Here is a 22,549-nt window from a genome sequence, read left to right as displayed (position 1 = left end):
TATATTAACATATGGGAACTTACTGTAAAGCTTTTTATAGAAAACAGATTTGAGATGACTAGAGGTCTAAAGGTGTCTGCAGAAGTTTCCTTAAATGACAGACTCCTTACTTGCACAGCAGATTCCACAATCAGACACAAAAGCTATCAAAACTCAAAAATCTCCTGACATGTATCTTTACATGTTACAATGACTGAAACTCACAATGTCATGGCAAATTATGAAGTCACAGACCAGACTCAGCACATGCGAAATAAGCTGCAGTTACCGTACACATGCGAGGGTTTCCCCTGCATTAGGCTCAATTACCTGTGTCCAAACTATGCTACCAGTACCTGCTTATAAGAAATTGTGCTGAAAAAAGTAACACTTCAGAAAATCTGTAAATCATGAAGCATCCTAAAAATTACAGATAATTAAATAAACAAAAAAAAATGCCCTTAAGTAACTGTACCTGTTTGTATCACTGTACAAATCACTTCTAAATAAACAACAACAAAAAAGTAAAAAAAAAATTCTTATAATTACTAAATCATGAGAAAGAAAAAAATCAAATATAATTTTTAATTTATAAGATGTCATAGGATGAAACATTATAAAAGGAAACCTGCAGCGGTGGGGGGAAGCAAGCAACTTGAGAATGCTTTATTCTGTCATTTTTATCTAGCCTCTAGTACCGAAATATTTACAATAGGCAACGTTACAGTAACTGTCTAATAAGAATGAACTTTGTCCTTTGGAGCATAACTTGACCAGTTAAAACGTATTTTTATGTGAACAGAAGGGGCCTCTTAACTTAGCATTAAAAATACTCTGCTACAGAAAATATCTTCCTTTTTCTAAGCACTTCAGAAGAATTGCTGATGTCAGGTAAGTAGAAATAGCAAATATTTATCCTCACATCAGGGATGGATTAGAGACCCAGAACAGGTTACAGATTTTTCTAAAATGCATTTTATACCTGATAAGCTTTGTGACTGATGCCATATACTAATGGATTTGCTCTCATCCGTACATAAAGGTAAGTGTAACTTATCCACTTTACTGCTTCTTCCACATTAGTTACTGTTCCAAGAGCAATCTGAAAATAGGAAAAGAGACAAAATGAAATGTATATATTACAGCTGAACATAGGTATTTGGCTGAAAACATACAGAATTCAGAGTGTTAGAACTAGATTAAAGAAAGCATCAGTATCTTTCCAAGTTATTTTAAAATAATCATAGGACAATAACCTGAACCATTTACACATTGTCTTAAGAACATCTAATAACATGGTATATTCTGTGAAATAACATTACATGGTGATACTGAGCAAGCTTGTTATAAAAAATGATTAACAAAATAACATAATTCTCCAGTGAATATGCTCAGGGTAATTTATAGAAGAATATATTTAAAAAATAATAATAAAAAAAAATCTACGTGTAAAAGATTCATTTTTCTTGTCATTGTAAGAGCACTGTCTGGTTGAAGACCTAAACCAAACCATGCTGACAACACTTAGGGATTTATTCAGCATGCCTTCATACAAATAATTCTGTCCTTTTATATCACAGAATCACAGGGGTTTGAAGGGACCTCGAGAGATCATTGGGTCCAACCCCCCTGCCAAAGCTGCTCCCTAGCAAGTCAAACATACAGGTATCTGCTACCTCTTTATTATATCAAAACGTAACAAAATTGAACAGGTAATATGCATATATAAAAAAATGTTTATTTTTGAGGCCAAATCCAGTACACCAAAACAATTTTTCTGCTAGGTGACTATTTTGGCTAATTCAATAGTTTTATCACCAAATTATTTGCCACACAAACAGAGATTCAGCTCTATTTTGTATTAGTTACATTTATGTGTAGCATTTTACTACTTATTCCAGTGAACCTGATTTTACCAGGAGAACTTACTATTTCCTGCATGTTCCATGAACAAGTATTTTTCATTGTTGCCAGTTCTTTAAATCAAGCAGAAGTCTCTCTTACTGAATTTTTGTGATCTATTACTAGGTTTTTAAAGTTATTTTTGTTTTACTGGTGTTTGGATTTCATATAAATGTTCCACATGACTTTGCAAAAATAAAAAAAAGACCACCACCCAACCCTGTACAATTTTAAGTGATTTCATATGTATGTTCAGATCTAAGCATCCAGATCTGAATAATAAAATAGATACTATTTTTGAAATAGCATAAATATCTCGTACAAAGTAACAATGCAAGCAAAATCTACCCTGAGATAAAATTGGGCAAAACCTCGTTGATATCGATGACTAATAGCATAGAGTAACTCCAAGCTTTGTCTTACATTTTTTCAAGCAGTATTTTGTTCAACAGCATAAGGAGGCTGGGGGAAACCCCACTGTGTTGTTTTCCAAAGTATATAACAACATAGTGCACTGAAGTAACTACAGAAGCATTCAGTTCTTCACAGGCTACTACAAAGAAAACAGCCTACAGGTTATTGTAACTCAGTTTGGTACCGAGATTAATTTCAGCATTTGGTTTCTCTCTGTGATTCAAGTATCTTTAAGTAAACAACTTGAAAGAGCAGAAAAACATAGGTCAATAGCAGTATTTCCCCCCCAAACCAGCACTTTCACATCATTGGAAACATAATTCTCATTACCAAGGACAGTGAAGTCTGACAATTAAAAGGAAAAAAAAGCCCACAACTGTTTTCGGCCTCATTTGTTCAAACACCTGACTGTATCATGAATTAATTAGTTATTTTCATAAGTTAAGAGTAAAACTGAGGGAAAAAAAAGTGGTGATAATACATTTGGTTTTTAGATATGGTACTGAAATCTAACACTGTCCTTTCCTTCCTCTCCCAACTTCAATGAATATTCACTGAATAGACCAAAAAAAATAAAAAAGGCAACTTCTAAATATTTGCTGCCATCTAGTGCCCAAGTAAAGTTCTTATAGATGGTGTGAAAATTTATACCTTTGTTGAATCAGAAGTTCTCTTATTAATACAGACACTTAAAGAGAAATTGTGAAAGAAATTATTTACAAAGTTAGGAGATGACCTCTATTAAGACCCAGGATATGTAGTATTCCAAGGTGATACTTTATTAAAATAAAAGGGAAAAAAAAACCCTAAAGTGTTTCCTCAGCATATATTAGGTATTTAGTCACAGATGGAATAATCAATGAGTAGAAATAATTATGTTGAGAGTGTATTGTCTGATTGCACCAGTTGTCACAGAATGCTTTTCTTTTTAACTGTCCAAATACAAATGATGATGTTCCACTCACAAAATGAAAACTTAACTACTATATTAATCCAACTCACTGTCATTTTAAATGAAACAAATCACCAACATCACAAATTTTCAACTAATTGCTCAATGGCTGATGAATGGAACTGAGTGATGCACTTAGTAATCTGCATTTTCATGCAGGTGTTTTACAAATGCTATCTCACTGACAAAAATGAATGAAATTGAACAGTATTTCAGAGGAGGTGTTTTTGATTTTTGAAAAAGTATAAACAGATATAAGTATCACAGCTTTTTGAGTGTAGCTTTTGAAAAAATAAAGTTTTTCTCTGATATTTCTATACAGGTTAGAAAAAGGCATAAAATATTCTAAGATACACTGTATGTATTATGTAATACATAATATAAATAACATACTATTTTTATATCAGAATATTTAATTACTATGATATTTGTATAACTGAGTCAGATTACATGGGTGAAAAATTTCTATATGTGAATCAAATATTTGTTGCTAAGGTGTGAGGGCAAGGAACCTTTCTAACAACATAGTAAGCAATTTTCTACTTGCTTTGGAAACCAGCATATTTTGAATTACCATTTCAGCATCTGAAGTGATTACGGCCTTATTCCTGTATAGCTTTTAATGCTACTGGAACTGCTCCAAGTGGGTCACACACGACCAAAGGACCATATAAGTACAACTGAACTACATCAGAGTTGTTATTAACTGTCAACTTCAAATAACTTGTCTACCACTTGGACACAGCAGCAGAAGGTGAGGGGAGAACAGATGAGGTTGTTGGTCATGTCAGGCCCCAGGGCTCTGGACAACACCCAGGAAGAAAATTTCAGTTCCCCCCAGGCTCAGCTCTGTCCCACACCCAGATTAGCTGTTCAGTCACCCAGCTCCTGAGTGGTATTTTCAGAAAGGCTTTGAAGGAATTCTGCTTCTCTTCTGAGAACCACAATGATTGCCCACTCTTTAATGGCAAAAGATTGCCTAAGAGGCGTGTTCAAACTAAACAAGTCACCATCCTGGCTTTCCATTCCTGGCTTCACGACAAAGTCGTAAGTAAATGCATGGAAAAGCACACACCCTGGGGAAGGTAGGTATACCTACTGTCTGGCACTGCAAATCCTCTCAGTTTCTGAGCTCTCCGGCGAAAGGAGTCTTCCCAGCAACAAGCTGGGGTCCAGCTGTGGATGTCAGGGAGGGCTCTATCAGGTGGAAACAATTAGGGAAGGAATGGTGACCTGCATTGTATGAGCTATTGATGATAGTTCCCAGATAAGTTAAAGTTTATAGTCTTATTAAACCACATCCCTTGCATCTTATCTTTCTTCCTGTATTTCCAGAAAATACAGCCATAGGTTATTATCTGTTTGCCAGCTGGTCAACTGACCCAGGGCTCACTGCTGTTGACTAAGCATCCTAATCAGCTGTTTATTTTATTCCCTTTCAATTTCATTATGGCCTTATGCACAACTTCTGCAGAAAAGGAAAAAGGGAATGTCCGTGCCTAGGTTGATCACCACTGACCATTTACTACTCTTCTGCTCATTTTTAGAAGATACAAAACCCCACACCAAACCAAAACTCAAATCTGCAGGAGAGAATTCCGAGTGGACTGAGGTCCAGGAATACATGCTCGAAGTCTTAATTTTGGTGTAAATTCAATGCAGTTGGTTGTATTTCAGGTTTTCCCACTCTGCAGTTTTCTCAAGGACAGATACATTATGACATCAAGGCCCGTGTGCTCTGACATCAAATAATGGCAAATACTGAAGGTGGCAGCAGTGAGAAGCAAGTACCATATAAATTTCTCACAAATTCTTAAACTATTTGTCCTGGTTTAGGCTGGAATAGAGTTATTTTTCTTCATAATAGCTGCCACAGTGCCATGTTTTCGATTTAGTATGAAAATAATGTTGAAAACACACTGATGTTTTAGCTGTTGCTGAGCAACGCTTACACAAAGTCAGGAATTTTTCAACTTACTGCCCTGCCAGTGAGGAGGTTGGGAGTGTACAAGAAGCTGTGAGGGGACACAGCCAGGACAGCTGACCCCAAGTGACCAAAGGGATATTCCATACCATGACCTCATTCTTAGCATATAAAGTTGGGGGAAGAAGAATAAAGGTGGGGGATGTACAGAGTGATGGTTTTTGTCTTCCCAAGTCACTGTTAAGCATGATGGAGTCCTGTTTTCTTGGAGAGGACTGAACACCTTCCTGCCCATGGGAAGCAGGGAATGAATTCCTGCCTGTGTGTGCAGTTTTTTTGCTTTCCCTATTTAACTGTATCTCAACTGAGATGTTTTCTCAGTTTTACCCTTCGATTCTCTCTCCCATCCCACTGAGAGGGGAGTGAGTGAGCAGCTGTGTGGGGCTTAGTTGCTGGCTGGGGTTAACCCATGACACTGCCTCTCAATGTCTTTAGTTGAAGGTATTGCCTTTGCATTTGATATCTCTCAATTGATTTTTATTCAGTTTTTGTACAGTTTTTGAACTACTCTACCTTTTAGATACTACTCCCTGCAGCAAAGAATTCCGTAGTTTAGCCACCCAGTTGGCATCTGTTCGTGTTTTCTGAACCTGCCACTAACTCGTGTCAGCCAGTATTTCCTGGTTCTTGTTCCAGAAAAGGTGCAATCTTTTGCCATGTCACTCATTACTTCATAAAGTTCTGTCACGGAATCTCCTATTTGTCTTCATTCTTGCCTAACAGTGTGCGGTAAACTAGTGTGCTCATTTCATAGAAGCTGATCTATTTCTTTGCTCATCCTCTCTAAAAATTTTCTGCTTCCAGACAATTAATTTTTGAAATGGGAATTAAAAATACTCTATTTTTTTTTTGTATCATTACCCAAATTTCCTCTCCTTCTAAATAGAAAATTCAAGGCTCTGGATTGAGCTTGGTGCTTGTTTGCTAGGATTATATATTGTCTTATCCAAAATATCTGAATCATTGCCTCATTCTTATCACCTATCTATCTCTGCCAAGAGACCTGGTCTAAATAAAAAAGACGACTTCATATTCTTGTGGAAACATGGAGTCTTCCCATATTACCAACTGCTACCTTCATTTTACTAATTCTTCTTTTAGCTACTGATCTGTCTATAACAAATTAAGAATTTCAACAATTCAGCAGTGCTTCTGGGCTTTTATTTGGTTTCTCTTTACAACTACTGCATAAGCATTTGGATATCCTGAATGACTTGTAACAAAAGCAGACCCTGCTCCTAAAATATGTCATTTTATTATATATGAGTGCAGATTTGTTGGTGCTAACAACTGGCTGTGTTATGGCAAAGATGAAAGTGGTCATCAGCATACTGCCTAGATTTCTGTAACAAATCAGTCAATAGACATATATTTTGTCTCCATATAGAGTGATACTGTTACTACCAAAGGGACAGCATTTTTAAAAGATGATCAAAACTGCATATGCTTCCCAAGACTATCGACTGATCAATATGACAACATACGTTTTAAAATGTTTTGGGTTTTTTTTCTCATTCTCCTCCCCCCTCAAAATTATAGTCTATAGAATAGTAATCTCCACATAAACATAATCTCTAAAACACTTCCTTTTCAGAGAATTCCACCAACTTAGAGCAAATCAGCATATATAGAGGTTTAGCCTGATTCCAAATATAAAAAAATGATGACGTTTCAAAAACCCCTAACTCAAGAGGACCTTGTAGCTGCTCACACTATTGATTTCCTGTAATCTGGCAGGTGATAATTTTTCCTCCATGTCATGAGAAGGATAAATACCATCACCCATATCAGATGACAACAAAAATTGGTGTTTTCCTGCCCTTGTTACTCTACTGCTTTTCAGCATTTTCCATTGCTGTTTTTTCTGACAACCATTTATCACAATGATTAACAAAATTCTGACTGCATCTTCAGCTGCTCTAACTACCGCAGCCACAGAATCTACAGTAATTTAAAGCCATGAGTGAGATGTTCTTTTCAGCTTACTCTACCATCCCATAAAATCTGAAAAGAAATAGTTCTATCTAAACTACTTTGCCAGTTTTCTGCACTTTTCCCCAAACTCCAAATCTTGCAGTAGAAGTGTTGCACTTAGAAGTACTTTTTATTATAGTGTATATCACACACTTATATATCTCTGACTAGATAAGTTTAGACGATGGCCTCCTATGAAGTGGAATTCCTGTTCTATTAATATTTTTTTTTACATTAGTCCTACTATTTTAAGAGGGCTGAAGGATTAATTTCTTAATTTAATCCTTCAATGCAACCAAATTATTCTTGCAGTGTCTACTAGCAGTATTTTTCAGAAAACTACTGGGATACTCAATTACTGCTAAAAGTCACTGTATTTCTATTTAGATTTCCTCTACTTCTGGAAAGCATTTCAGTAATACCTACACATTTGAAAATAAACCACTTAGTAGAAATTAAATATTCTTTTTAGGTAAAAATCTAAATAAGGGTTTGTGTGTAAGATTGCTTTTACTGTTGCCAGTCTTTTCTAAAATTGCCACAACTCATTGTTTTTATTTTGGACAATTTTTAGTGTTTCATAGTTAACATTACTATGTTAAGGGCTCCTGGAGCCCTTTTTCCCTTTAATCTCTTGCTTTGTGATACTTTTCCTCTTCATTAGGTATCCATTTGGACATAGCTGGTGCTAGAGAATGGTATTTACCTTTCCAAGTCTTCAGTGATTTTAATTTTGTTAAACAGCTTTTAAGTTAATAGAGTGCTTGCCATTAAAAGAAGCAAAAAAGAGAAGATAGGACCACCTTTAAAAACTCCTGTTAAAATCACTAGTCTGGGAGAAATGAAAGTGGTTTTGCATTCTGTCAGGTCAATCAACAATCACCCAGCTCTGTTCCACCTTCAATGGTGTTCTTGGTGCTAACTGCACCTAAGTCAGTGCTAGCAACAGTTTGGTACTTTAATTTACTATCTTGTACAGTAATATACAGAAATGTACAAGTAGATACACACTACACTATAAATATTTTAAGGCTTTCTAAATATTTCTGAGAGATAAACATCTAGGATTTAAACTAAGAATTTGCAGTGGAAAAGGAGGAAGAGGAAAGGAATCGTAATTATAAACAAATATGTCTTGTCTTTGATACTGAAAAGAGTATTACTTTTAGATTTAATTTTTTTCCCCTCCATTCAATGAATATAAATTCACTTGTTCCCTCAATCTCCCCTCAACCCCCCAAAAAACCCCAAATCCAAACCCCCCTTCCTTTAAGGTTGTCGATAATCACCTCTGCTTTCTGGTCTTGCTGGAAATGTTGTGCATTTTGGAACTACAGCTCAGATCAGCAGAACAATATGCTGCCCGTTAAAAAATATTTCTCTGCAGAACATTACCCATTGAAAATTAAAAGCTTCAAACTTTCTTAACTAAGCATTCTCATCTGAGAGGAGAGAAGCAGACTGGAACTCCTTATGCATCAGGTCAAGTCTTTTTTTCATATTGAATCACATCTTCCATATAAATATCACTTTGTACAAAATCTTCACCATAGAAAAAATTATACTCCTTTTATCTCCACTACTGCTAAAAGACAGACTGTTCCAGATTTTGTGTTTCAGGCAACCTTACTTATGAGCAGGGTGGTTAATTCTTGTACTGGCATTGGCCAAAATTATACATTTTTTCTCCCTTATTTTATTCACTTCTAGTTCCAGCTGGTTATACAGAGCTGTCATACCTCCTTTGAAACTTTGTTCTGTGAAACTAACCAAAAAGATGTTTTAGGGCATGTTGGTAAAAGCATTTCCCAACAAAAATTGGCTTTTCTGTTGGAGCTCTGTGGAAGGAATACTTCAGACTCCCGGTGGAAGTCAGGTGGGTGCTCCAGCAGATCCACACACCTTCCAGACAATCAGGAACAATACAGCCCAACCCTGAAAAAGCAGTTGCATACAGCCATGCCATTCATTTTTCAAAGTACGTCGCTCATAGACCTTCTCTGACCCAGTTCACAACAGGTTCTTATTATTCCATTGTGTTTGTAATTCTTCGCAGACCTGAAGTCCTTCTGTGAGATGGGAGGAATAAATTTCTAGTATTAAAATTAAAAAAGTGGAAAAATAAATCCTTTGCTGTGAAGGAAAGAATATCCAACTCTTTTTCCTTGTGCACTTCCTGTATCGTGAGAAAGAGAACAAGGTTTCTCTATGAAATCTGGGTGGATTCTTTCCTAGTGAAAAGCGCACAGTATCCCTGGACCAAATCTCTCTCTTCTAAATTCTTGGGGTGCTGAACAAGAACTACAGGCTCCTGGCCTTCACAACCAGCTTTAGGTTTTAAACTGTTACTGCAAACGTGTAAGTTGCTACCACCTAATTTTGAAGAATCGAATATCCATCCAGTTCCACTAAGAGAACATTTGCAACTGTCAATCTCCAGGAATCTAAGTGCTGTGAAAAAGAAATGTTTGAGAGCTCTGCCCCTGCCCACTGCAAGCATGCTTGACATTTACTATTCCTCTCTCCTTTGTGCTAGAAAGAGGGGTGGGAAAATTGCAAATGGCTCTTTTCTGTCACATTTGTGTCTCATGTTTTGGGGGACTTCAGTTTCTCTTGCCTCATTGTACTCAGACCTCTCCAGAGCCTTGCCAGTAAATAAGAGTAGCTGTGAATGCAGACAGGTGTCAATATTTTAATCCCCCCATATTTGTGTGTGGAAATTCTTGGAATACAGTTAAATCTTATTCTGTTTCTGATGTGTGACTGTACTTAGAGATTTTTTTTGTTTAAAGGAACTGCAGAACTTATGAGACCACCTTTAAAAAAAAAACCAAACCAAAACCACAACAAACCACCAAAATTAAGAATGATCAAACCTGGCCATTTGTATGAATCAAGGTCACTGTATCAATTTCTGTCCCTTTCTAAAGCGTCCTCTTAATATTATTACTTATGAGTGAATAATAAAGACTTCAAAGAAAGAATTATACAGATAAACCAGAACATACATCTCAAAAATCCAACAATATTCCTAAGAGACCAAATAAATGTCACATCTTTCAAAGGGATAATCAGTTTTACAATGGTGCTACGCATTTCAGTTCAGCTGAACTCTTTTATTGAAAAAATGTCTGGTGCCGTTGAAAAACAGCATTCTCCTCTTCATTTATGAGTGCTAAAATTTCTGAGGTTTCCTTGTAAAAAGTGTCTCTGTGAGTATATACACATTTTTAATTGATTATTACAAGAGATAGCTTTTGAGTTGTTGTATTTTCATAAGACAGAGGTTAGTATTTTCAATACAACCACAGCATTTTCAAAGAAAACACATTTTAAGATTAAACTGGGAACTTGCTATTTATAATAAACAAGTTTTGACTATCACTGTAAAAGAGAACAAAGAAAGAGAAGAGTTCAAGCCATATACATTATTTTCCTATATTGCAGTCAGACTTTTATGGTGGATTTTAATTTGCCATTATGCAGAACATATACTAAATTCTCATAAAGCACTGCGGATTAAAAGGTAGATGCTGTATTTCTACAGTTTTATCTTAATGATATCTTGACCATCCATACCACTTCTAATAACTACTACCTTTTGTAAAAGGTCCCCAACATTCTGCCACGTGTAACAGTTCACTCCTCTGAAACACATACCCCCCTACAGGCTGTCAGCAATAATAAAATTTCAATTTCAGATATTTTAAGTGTGACAATACTGCATTTCTGTTTCAAATAATATTAATCCTTTAAAGTTTGCTAGTTTCTCTAAATGAATCAAAGGTTACCTCTGCATTTAGGTTGTCTGCAAGGCTTTCAAGAAACTGGCTTTCAATTGGATTCTGCTGAGTAAGAAGAGTCAGGTAATGACTGAGTTTATCATGAGTTGTAATAATGATGCCTTCTCCGAATTTGTCAAACTGAGGCCGTCCAGCTCGACCAAATATCTGCATGACATCTAAAATTCCAAGGTCAACAAAGGAGCCTCTTTTTGCAGCATATATTTGTGTTCCCTGGTTGAGGAAAAGTTAATAAAAATTAACATAAATACACATGAATATAATCCTGATGAGCTGAATGCTGAAATTAGGCAAATATAGCATGATTTCAGAAGTGTACTTTAACTAATCCTTTCATAATCTTTGATATATTTAAATCTTTACTATACAAACTAGACTCCCACTGGAGAGAATCAGTTTAATGAGATATAAATAACATTTCAAGTCAATCAGACATTTCCCCTCCAGGCCCCAAACCCACAATAAAGATCTTGCTATCTATGCTTTTTTACATGTTTCTTTTAAGGCAGATAACCATGCGCAGAGCAAGGGAAGCTCTTACCTTAATAACAACAGCATGAGCCGGAAGATTGACACCCCAGGCAAGTGTAGCTGTACAAACTAGGACTTTGATATGTCCATTAGAAAACAAGTTCTCAACCAAACTTCTGTCTTGCCGCAGCATTCCTGCATGATGAATACTAAATCCATCTGGAAACAGCTCACGTAACTGCTTATTTCTGGATCTCTGTACCTAGAAGAGACAAGTCTAAAAATTAAATTCACTTCTAATTACAATACCAGAAGCACTGCATTAAAAAAGGAAAAAAAATAATATTATTACAGGTCATATGAAAGAAACTATTTCTATTGTCAAACATCACCAATGCCAATATATCATGATTTTCTAGAGATGAATTAACTTTCTATTCTTAATTTCCAAAGAATACACTCCATTGTTTAAAGTAATACTTAGATAAAAATATAGCTTCACTTAAACAGAGATCTAAATTTACTGCTAACCAGTATGAACACTGAAACTGACAACTCTCCCACTGCTTTTTGATAAAGGCACCTCTTTCAGACTGTGCAGGCAGCCAGGCTTAAGGCAGGAGGCCATACACTACACTTAACATTAAGAAGGGGACATCCTTCCCCACCACCAGCCACTGCATCAGCTCAGCACAGTGTTGATTAATAAATTCATAGTATGGAATCAAGCTGTTCATTTACCCCTCATTTTTATCCTCTCTCTGTGTAGAAAGCTAGGATCTCAGTCTGCAAAAGCTCTGTTCCTCCATCCTCCCACTGTGTACAAGGTCCGTAAGCATGTCTCCCTTATTTCTGGGGACTAGCTTTATCATGCTTCCCCTAAACTGAACATTGACTCAAAGGTAAGAAAAATGAATAAACTTTCCCTTCCAAACACTACACTGAAACTCCAATTGCTTTGGAGCTTTTCCAGAAACAACAGGGAAGGGAAAAAGAAACCTAACTACTTAAAGAGGAAACCCAAACCACCAGCGATCATGCCATTTTAGCCCAACAGGAATATTTGTCTTTCTGTTCAGAAACAAGGCTTGTTTTTGGGCAAAAGCTCAAGTGTCACAAAAAGCACAGCTCTTTTATTACAATTAAGATGACAGGAGGAAAGGCACAGTAACCCCGTTGTGAACCGTGCCCCTCAGATCTTTATGTTTCAGTGTCCCTGATTTGCCACAAGCACCTCTGATTTTCCTCCCATCTCTTCCACGCTCCTAACTGCAGCACTCACTGCCTTCCAGAATCGATCACTGCTGAATATGACACCAGGAGGGCTGTGACAATGATGACTCCAATCTTTCCCTAAAACAGATTTCTTTATTATCATTGTCAGCAGAGAATCTCTACTGTCCCATAGATCACAAAGGAGTTAAGTATTTTTTTGAACTGTCCCTGTATATTCTACTCTCTATACTATAGTGAATTAATTCTAGGTAGATTTATGATTATTTGTATTACTTTTTTAAATCTTCACGTTTACTAGTACCTGACACAGACCCACTGAAAGCTGACTTAGGGGATACAGAGTGGGTAAAGCAAAGCAAAATATGGTTCACAGTACTGGCATACTGCCAAACCTGAACAATAAATCTCTGCAAACACAGAAACAAATAGGGAGATGGGAATGCAATTATAAAGGAGGACATGAAAAGAAAAATATTGTAGGAAAAACGTATTTTGCAGCTTCACAATTATCCAGCTTCTCAATATCTGATCTTTCCTGCTTTAGCAGTAATTATTTACTATTAATTTAAAGGAAATCAAACTCAGCTTTTAGTCACACACGACTGTTTTGGAAAATTTAATTATCTGCTATAATGCTTAAAAATGAATAAATAAGAAATGGAGAAAGTGGCAGTGCAGTTCATGAAGCTTATTCTTTCTGAGCTAGCAAATGGAAACAAATACTTCATACAGAACACAAATGCACAAGGTTTGCATTTATAGTGTATCAACACCAAATCTCCCAGAAGACTGGCATGCGTAAAACTCACTTCAGCTGCAAATCTGAGAATAATTTTGACACAAATTTGGTTGATCTTGATTTTATTCTGAATGTGGTATAAGCGTTTAACAATGGAATTAATTAGCTTTTATCTTAAGTAAAGCGAATCTTCCTATGTGGTAACACAACTACCAGAAACCTCACTTTTTAGTACAGCTTGTTGCATTGGTGTCACAGGACTATTTTATGACTATGAAAACATCTACTTTTCAAAAAGCACAACCATTCAATATCCAAAATGAGGCTTTAAATATTATAAACTGTAGCCAAGAAAGCCAAATGTTGTTCTCAAATCTCAATTTAAAAATTGTATACCTTTATTTGTAACCTGGTTGATTGTGTTGTCTAACATGATTTGAAGACAGGGCAATTTTTTAATGGGAAACGAGTAAAATCTTGTAGTATAAAAGGGAAGGAAACTGTTTGCAGTTTTAGGAACTACATTTTCATCAGTTTAGAGAAAGGAACTTAGGAATATAGGAAAAAGGAGGAAGGGGAAAAGTTTGTGATAGAAAACACATTAAGATATGGCAATGCAAGTCTGACTATAATTCAAGTACTCACAAGCTTAAAATTAATCAACAGTTGAAAAATGCGTAGGTATAGTTCTGTTTCAAAAGAATATCCACATGCTTTTAAAATTTACCACACATTCTAAAACAAATCTTTGAAATATTTAATAGTCAGAGGTTTTGTCGGTTCATTTATTGAATCTATGAAGTGTTAGACTTCCAGGCTGCACAGTGACCACAGTAATCAGTTTAGAGACATATTAAACAAATTCTTCCAACACAGATAATGACAAAATTTTAAAATGAAAACCTCAAAGCCTCCTATGAAAAAACAAAAGCCAAGCATATCAAATCACTAACTGTCATTGAACTGTTGTTCTGTTCCATTAACTGAACAGAAATTTAATTAATTTTCTTTCCATAAATTTGTGGACATTTAAAATTACAAAGACAGAAGGCAAGTTAGTTCAAGAACAATAAATAACCCAACTTTATAAAATTATACATGAGAAAAATAAAGGCATATTTGCAAACAAACGTCCTAAGCACTCGTGCCAATGAATTGCATGGTTATTCTAGTAAATTTGAGCTTTAATTGTTGCAGACAAAACCACCAACTACTAAATAAGGCAAGTGAAGCTGTAAATAGTTATACTATGCACATCTCATTGTAATATAGATTAAAAGGTTTTGCTTAAAATTTATAAAAAATGTTACTAAGTGCCTCAGGTGTATGGAGAAGTTGTTATTATGAGGTCTGGCACTGGTGTCCTGATTAGAATTGATTTTCTTTCCCCTCCCTTATTGCTCAAGAGGGCTGTAGATTTATGACCTTTGCTTACATGTGTGTGTGCATCTAAAACAGTATGTATTAAATAAATTCCTAGTTTAGCTTGCTGCCACCTATATTTCTCCTTTAAACGTTGTGAATTTCATGCAGTTCTTGATTAAGAGACATTAAAAATGACACAATTAGACACAGAAAAATATCCTGCTTAATTTGAATGAAAAGTCAGGCATACTTAGCAGGAACAAAAAGGTTTAGTCAAACTTTAATGTATTTCAGCTAAAGACTTAAAAACACTACCAACCTTCCTTACCCTTTGCTTGCATCTGCTGTCACAAAGGCATCATCATGCATAAAGAATATAAGCTGCATGCTTTTTGTCTGAAATACCAATACTACATGAATCAAAGACGGAGATTTTTAATATGCGCATAGCCATTTTTAAATTTTATCTAAAAAAAGGTAAAAAAGAGTAATAAAACTTGACTAGGAGAAGTGGCCACCAATAAATTAATTATTGATCGGTGAAACATCAATTTATGTATTTTTGTTCATCTCCAGTTGCTACACTTACCTAGGACAGACTAACTAGATCACCACTACTTGTTAAAATCGCTTTTTTTTCTTTCTATAGATTAGTTTTCCTTTCTTCTTCCTCATTTTGAAGATATTGTTTGCAACTTTGAATTTTGGTGTTCTTTCCCCACTAATAATGCATTTTTTGACTATCTTACATTTTCTTCCAGTATATTTCTCATGATCATCTTACTATAGCAAAACTGCATGCTTGTGTCTATAAGACTATATCATTGGAATTTCCTTTCACAACAGGGCAGCACTTGCAGTTAGTTCAGAATTCACCATCACATTTGTTTGCTGGATTGAGCAATTCTGAACAATTTATTCTCATCCTTCATTCTCTGCACTGTTCTGACACTCTGCAAATTACTAGCTCTTAATTCTGAGGCCTCATTAGCTTCACTTGATGAGTGTAGGTGCTCAGGTAGTACAGTTATCACAGACATCTAAAACAAACAAAGTATCTTCTACCACAGCCTTCAATGAAGGGCAGTTTTAATTAGTATGGGCTACAGTGTGATGAATACAATTCAGTTATTTCCCAAATAACTATTTTGTAACTTTGCTGAAGGCATCTGAAAGAGTAATTCTTAGGTTGACTTAAATTCTTATGTTCCAACAAGACAAAAGTCTTCTCTGTCTCATTCATATTAAACGTACTGCTGAGACTGCTCTGCTGACTCATTTAAAGAATAGTGATTGTCTTTCAAAATTTCTGAGATTAAGACAAGATGGGAAAAGTCTCCAATCATTCAGGAAGTAAAGGGTGGTGGAGAAAAACAGAAGGAACAGAGGGAAGTTGAAGAGTCAGTGGGCTTATTCCTGTTCAGTACAAAAAACTAACATACTTAAGTAAGAGGTTTGAGAGAAATGAAATGATCAAAGGATTCATTCATCATTTTTGGACTTAGAATTCACAATTTACATATTGCATATTAATCAATATATATAAGGTAAACATTTAACATAGTTTTATTCTTTTATACACAACTGCTTTTTCAAAGGGGAAAGATCAAAAGCTAGATAGTGTCAATAAAATCACGAGAAAGTTTTTAAACATGAAGTTAAAAGACAATAATCTCTTGTTACAGAAAAAACCATAAAGACTCCTTAATGTGCTCAGTTAGAGCAAGTATATGAAATGGAGAGAATATACTAACCCATGAAGATGAGTGGTAATACTACCCTAGAGTTTATGAAAGATACTGAACATGAAGAAATGCAGATTGGAGTCTATAGGGAGAAGCGAGGCATGTATTTGAGCTGCAATTATTCATTCTTTTATGAATTAGAACTTCTATTTGTATTATTCAACTTGTACATAATGTATAACAACTAAGGTTATCAGTAGCTGGTTCCAGGACAAGGACAAAGTAGCATAGTATGTGGTAAGAGTAAGACAACATTATTTTATTACAGAAGTGCAGAATTAAGCTTTGAAAGAAGTTTTCCCTGAAGGATTTAAAAGTTGACTACATTTCTGTGACAAATATGTATTAAATGATTGGTCTCTATCTTGTATTGCCTTCTACAGCTTTTGTGTAAGTATAAACCAGAAAATTGTTAGTATTTACTAAACATATAGTAATACACTAAATCATATATAAACAACTTGTCATGAATCGTAGGCTGGCTTGGGTTGGAAGGGACCTTAAAGATCATCTAGTTCCAGCCCCACCCTGCCATGGGCAGAGACACCCTCCACTAGACCAGGCTGCTCAAAGCCCCAGAACCTGCTCTTCTATAAAACTATAAATCAATCATTTTTTAAAAGACACCTGACAGTTCAATACACCGGATTCAGGTAGTGCCTCTGTGCTGACACGCTCTCACATTACTTCCCTCACTCTTTTCTGGGAACAGCAGCACTAACTTCGCTGACTGTTCAGCCTGCAGCTGGCTCCTGTGAAGAACCTAAAGACTATGGAGAGCTCTTCTCAATCAAGATGATTCGCGTGACCTAGCAGGACATTTCTAGATGGATGCAGGCTGGACTTATTCTACTTAATCAGTATGCATGCTCATTCTCTACATCTTCACTTTTTAAAGTGTATCTAGCTATTAACTTTGTATAGTTATCCTGAGGTAATATCTCTGTTCAACACATTCTTTTACCGGGTTATAATTAGTGGGTACCTGGCAAGACTGAATTTGAAGAAGGTAATTCTAGCAAACAAATGTGAATCAGTTGGAATTTCTCCTGGAAAAGTCAATAATCTAATTGTCTCCCTCTGGAGATTTAAGTTCACTGTATAAAAGTTAGAGCTGTTTAAAGCTATGAGTTACTGCTCTGATCAATTTACTGAAATCACCTCAGTAAGTTCTGTAAAATGCTTTAAAAATAGCTCTGAAGGAGAATGGAAGGAGAGTAGAGTGACTGTTTTGCTTAAAAATCTTCCTCTATCAGTGTAAAGATAACAATTCTTTCAGTGCAATCATCAGGAGTACATAATTCAGGACTAATTTTCTGTATTATAGTATTATAACTGTTTTTCTTCTGAACCATGTCCTCTTTGTGTGCATGCAGGTTTCTATCGATTTAGGACTGTTCCCTGTCAATTTGTAATTTAGAAATACTTGTTTAGACTATGAATATATCTGTCCTTAGTCCTCAGTAGGCCACAGACTGTTTTCAGTTGTCCTCAAAACAACTCATTCTATCTGCACACATAATTTTCTAAAGGGCAGAGCTACCTTCAGTAAGTTTTAAAAATACTTCAGGTCTATGTAACATACTGGGTTTCTGTAGTTTGTAAAACAGCATCACCGCAGGGTGAAATATCAAACCATTCAGTTTTAATGTATTTAAACCATAATTAGAAATACTGGATGAAAAAAGGAAGGGAGGAGAAGTTTAGACAATTGGGAACAATTGCCAAGCAGCCTATCCAAGTTATGACTGCCTTCTTCTAACTTAGCTGTGGTTTTTATTCATGCGAAATAATGGCCTCTCTTCTTCAAAGCCATATAATTTTCACTGTGTATGATTACCAGTCTTGAGATAGATGATACTTATATTTTACTATAATCTTTTGCTTATCTGTTTAGGTAAACAAATTTTTTTAGAATTAGTTGTTTACTTTTCAGCCCAGGTTGCTAAGTCTTCTACTTCTTACAGGGTCTGTGTTCATATTAGGCCCTTGAAGAAAAAAAGCTTCTGAGGCTGTTGTTCCTTTTAAATGAATGCTTTAAATATGGACCAGAAAGACTTGTCTGCTTTCAACAGTGATGAGTGAAAACTTGCAATTTTTCTGCTAATAAAGAAAATATGAATTATTGCCGGAACGCTACTTACACAGCAGTGGTAACTGTTGGGAATTTGAAATCTGGCAATTCATTAATTCCCTGATGTACTTTGCATCTGTCAGATAATATTTTGCAAAACAATGCAGGTTTGAAATGTACTTTGCAGTAGTACAACTAGGAACACAGTTATTTAGTCTTTGTGTTCCAATCAGAGGATAGTCTCCAAAAAATTCCTTTGAATTATCCTTTACTTCTCTTTTGGATTCACAAGGAAAGGAGGTATAAGGCAGAATTTCTGGCACATTTTTCTATTTCCCTGGCCTTTAGAACAGATCATAACCTATTTATTGCACACGGTTGTTTCACCCAGTTGGCACATTAGTGTGTGATGACTAGCAGTTAAAGAATGGATTGGTACAGTGTCCAAAAATGTCTTGCCTTAGTCAGTCCTTCATTTTACAGTACACTAAGTTACATCATAGCATCCCCATCTTTCTTCCACTGGAAAAGGTACATAGTGCATAGAGACTGAAAGAGGTTCTATGGGAGGTGGAACAACAGCAATCAGATTAAAAACCCTGAACAAGTGAACATTTTATTTAATCTTTGATTCTTCAGTTCTATAATCTATAATGTAGAAAGTATAAGCATTTACAGATCTCACTGATGACAGAAACTAAGAAAATTTAGTATTGCTAAAAATCAGATTTTTTTGATCCAACCAGACAAACCGAGAACGAAAGAATCATTAATGTGATATTGACCACACAGAAATGATGGACACGCAACAAGTCATCAAGGATTTAGACATACCTTCAAATTACCTCACTTGATGCCTAGCTGTTACAAAGCAAAATAAAAAAAAGGAACTATTTGTATAGACATTACGCTACCTCAACTTGAGCCAGAATTTTATAACATGGACCAAAGTAACCTAACATTTCACTTCAATCCAGACTGTGGTGCCTTTCTACAACTGAATGAATTACTGATTCTCAGATAAAAGGGTATAAGATCTTGGAATGAAAAAATAATTATTCTGTGTATACATGCATGGGAAGCAGAACTAAGATTAGATTGAAAGGAAATGTTGGTTATAATGACCCAGTTTAAGCTCTACCACTGAGTAAAAATGCAGTAAAATAATAATTTCCATGTGTTGTACAATGATTAGCATCTTTCTATTGTTTATAGCAAGTGCAATAAAATTATTTAGAGACATTTTTGTACTGTTTCAGTATAATGAAAATCTGGTCTTCAGAGTTAACAGAAATCTGTGCCTAAATAATCACATCTCAAAAGAAAAGTCAAAACATTTCAGTCTAGCAATAACGTGAAAATACACACCAATAAAGATTGAATTAATTGTATAATTTTAAAACGCATACAAAATAATGTAAAGCTCTGGTTTTCTTTCTCATCAATTTAGAATTAAAATGTTCTCTCTCAGAATAGATTAATGAAGTATGTAAAATACAGCCAGGTACTTATTCTTCTCCAGCCCTTGAGGCTGGAAGTCATATGTGTTAACTACGGAGTACACAGATGAAAAACTCATCAATCTTGGTCTGTTTTGCTGACAGCAGAAGTTTTCAGTATGCTGTTAGTAAACTAGTCAGTAGGGAAGATACACAGCATGAAAAGAAATTGATAGACAGAGACAGTTTGATGACTTGTGAGGACAGCATTGCAACAGCGAGGATGAATTTGTACCAGTTTCAGTTTGAATACTGACATCCTCTGGAGACCTAGTTAAACCTTTTGTTGCTGTGCTTAACTGTGCAGAGATTTTAATACTTCTGCTTCAACAGAAAACTGATACTGCATGGTTTCTATAAAAATATTTGTTATATTTAAGAGTACCTCCTTTGCTTTGTAATACTCAAAACTGCCACTCTGCTGAGCTATGAAAATATTGGATGCTTTTTTACTCTGAAAAAATGAAAGCAGAAATTGTTTTCAAGCGCTTTCCGATAGAGCTGCAGCTGAGTTACTGCACTAAAAGTCGTGATGATATCTAACTCTTCCTCAAAGGCTACACTGACTAAGACATCATTAACCCTGCAAGAAAAAAAATCCATTTGTGAATGTTAAGCTTATTCCTCATTTTAAAATTAAACCATAAGTGTTTATTTCAATCTCACAGCTACGTAGTGACAGACTGGGGATTCTTCAGAAGAGTGGATTTCTCTTACAAGTTTTATACATAATTGGAAATGCATAGTATGAATTAATAATCTATAGGGTTTTCAAACAGTATTAGACTGGCATCAGTATGTAGGACCATGAAAAACAGAAATTTATCTTAAAATGGAAAAATAATTTCTGGAGACATGAATCCTAGGTATGAAATGTTTTTTTGTTCTGATATTGTGGCTTGGCTTCCTTACTTTTCCAGCTTCTGCCTTACAGCACAGAAGAAATAAACGTAACAACAATAAGCAGTCATGACAGAAAAATGCAAGTCAATAAAAGTGATATAAATTCCTAAACTAAAAAAGGTCAAAATTGTACTCATCACTTATTAAGTAACCTGAACTATAACAAGAAAAAAGCCAAACATGAACTTCAGACCATCTGCAGAACCACAAAAATAAGTTTTTTCACTGGTAACTATATAATGATATAATTAGCATCACAAAGGTTTTATAAAATTTGTATGTTAATAATATTAAACAAGTCTCAGAACTAAGGACATTTTATTCCTCCTGTGTCCTTTCTATTTTAAGAAAATATCAAGAATTCCCTAGTAACACTGTGTAGTTCAGTAGCAGCAAATGTTATATCTTACAAGATGGAAAATCTCCAAGGATATGAAAAAATATAGGTGTTTAAGTATTTTCATATTGCAATGTCCATATAGTATCATGATTAATTAGAAGAGATAATTATTAATCTGATAAAGTACTAATAGAAAAAAATCCCTTTAGAAACCAATAGACCTTTAAGTGGTGGAAGCAGTGAAACCTGATTTCCTAGGAATTTTATATTCTTTGTGCCCCTGTCACAAGTCAACTGCATATGTCATCACATTTCCATAACTTTATCTCTCCCAGAATTAGTTCCTAGCCTTAGTGTTTCATGATTTTTTCAACACTACCCTGAGGAAAAAAACCCCCAAAAAAAGAAATCTGTAAGATTTAAGCTGATTATCGATGCTGTCATCTGATTATTACCAACACCTTTGACACCAGTGTTGTCTTTTTTATTGGTTTTATTCCAAATTACTAGCAGGCTGCTCCCTCAAGTTCTGCAACCTCAGCGCAGAACTGCGGACTATTAAACATCCTTCAAAGTCAGTTTCAAAGGTAACATGCCTTTACAAACCCAAAAGTGCACAGAAATAGGACCTAAGAAGAGATGAAACAAGAAAGTTTATATTACTATGCACTTTAGGCCAGCAGACTTGGGAATTTAGAGACAGATTGTCAGTTAAACTGAGGCAACTATTAGGCTTGCTGCCAGAGGAAACCAGCTGATGCAGGGAAGGAGCGCTTTGCAGTCATCTACATAGTGTTCAATTTTACAGCCATACCCTGTTAAAATGTAGGGCGTTCTCCCAAAGACTTTTGCTAAATTATGAGATTCCTTGTAGTTTTAAACTCTAACTACTGAGAAAAAAAATTATCAGCACCTTGTCTTTTTAAAAAAAAAAAGCCCTCAACAAACCCAAATTGTCTCTATAGCCCAAATATTTTATGTCATTTATTAACATTATGTTTCTTACCTCATGAAACCTGCAAGATAATTGCTTTATAAAGCTTAAAAATCATAGAGATGAAGACAATTATGTATAATTAAATTTAGCTTTGAAAGACTAATTTTTTACATCTATAGTTTTTCAAGCATCTCTCAAAGGCTGATATTTTGAGTAAATGATGACATTTTCT

At 35.3% G+C, this 22,549-nt stretch overlaps 1 protein-coding gene across 1 annotated transcript in view; it reads right to left on the bottom strand.

The window, feature by feature from the left end:
* Window positions 1-22,549, bottom strand: part of ASCC3 (activating signal cointegrator 1 complex subunit 3) — a gene marked incomplete at its 5' end in the record, with an annotated part of 249,988 nt that overhangs the window by 91,083 nt on the left and 136,356 nt on the right. The window contains 3 exons of the mRNA XM_084261793.1: window positions 962-1,081; window positions 10,997-11,221; window positions 11,550-11,741. Coding sequence (XP_084117919.1) covers window positions 962-1,081; window positions 10,997-11,221; window positions 11,550-11,741 — 537 coding nt within the window. The remainder of the gene's footprint in view (window positions 1-961; window positions 1,082-10,996; window positions 11,222-11,549; window positions 11,742-22,549) is intronic.

Source organism: Gallinula chloropus, assembly GCF_964237585.1.
Source record: "Gallinula chloropus genome assembly, chromosome: 3".
Classification (NCBI taxonomy): Eukaryota; Metazoa; Chordata; class Aves; order Gruiformes; family Rallidae; genus Gallinula; species Gallinula chloropus.
This window is presented reverse-complemented; position numbering and strand designations above follow the sequence as displayed.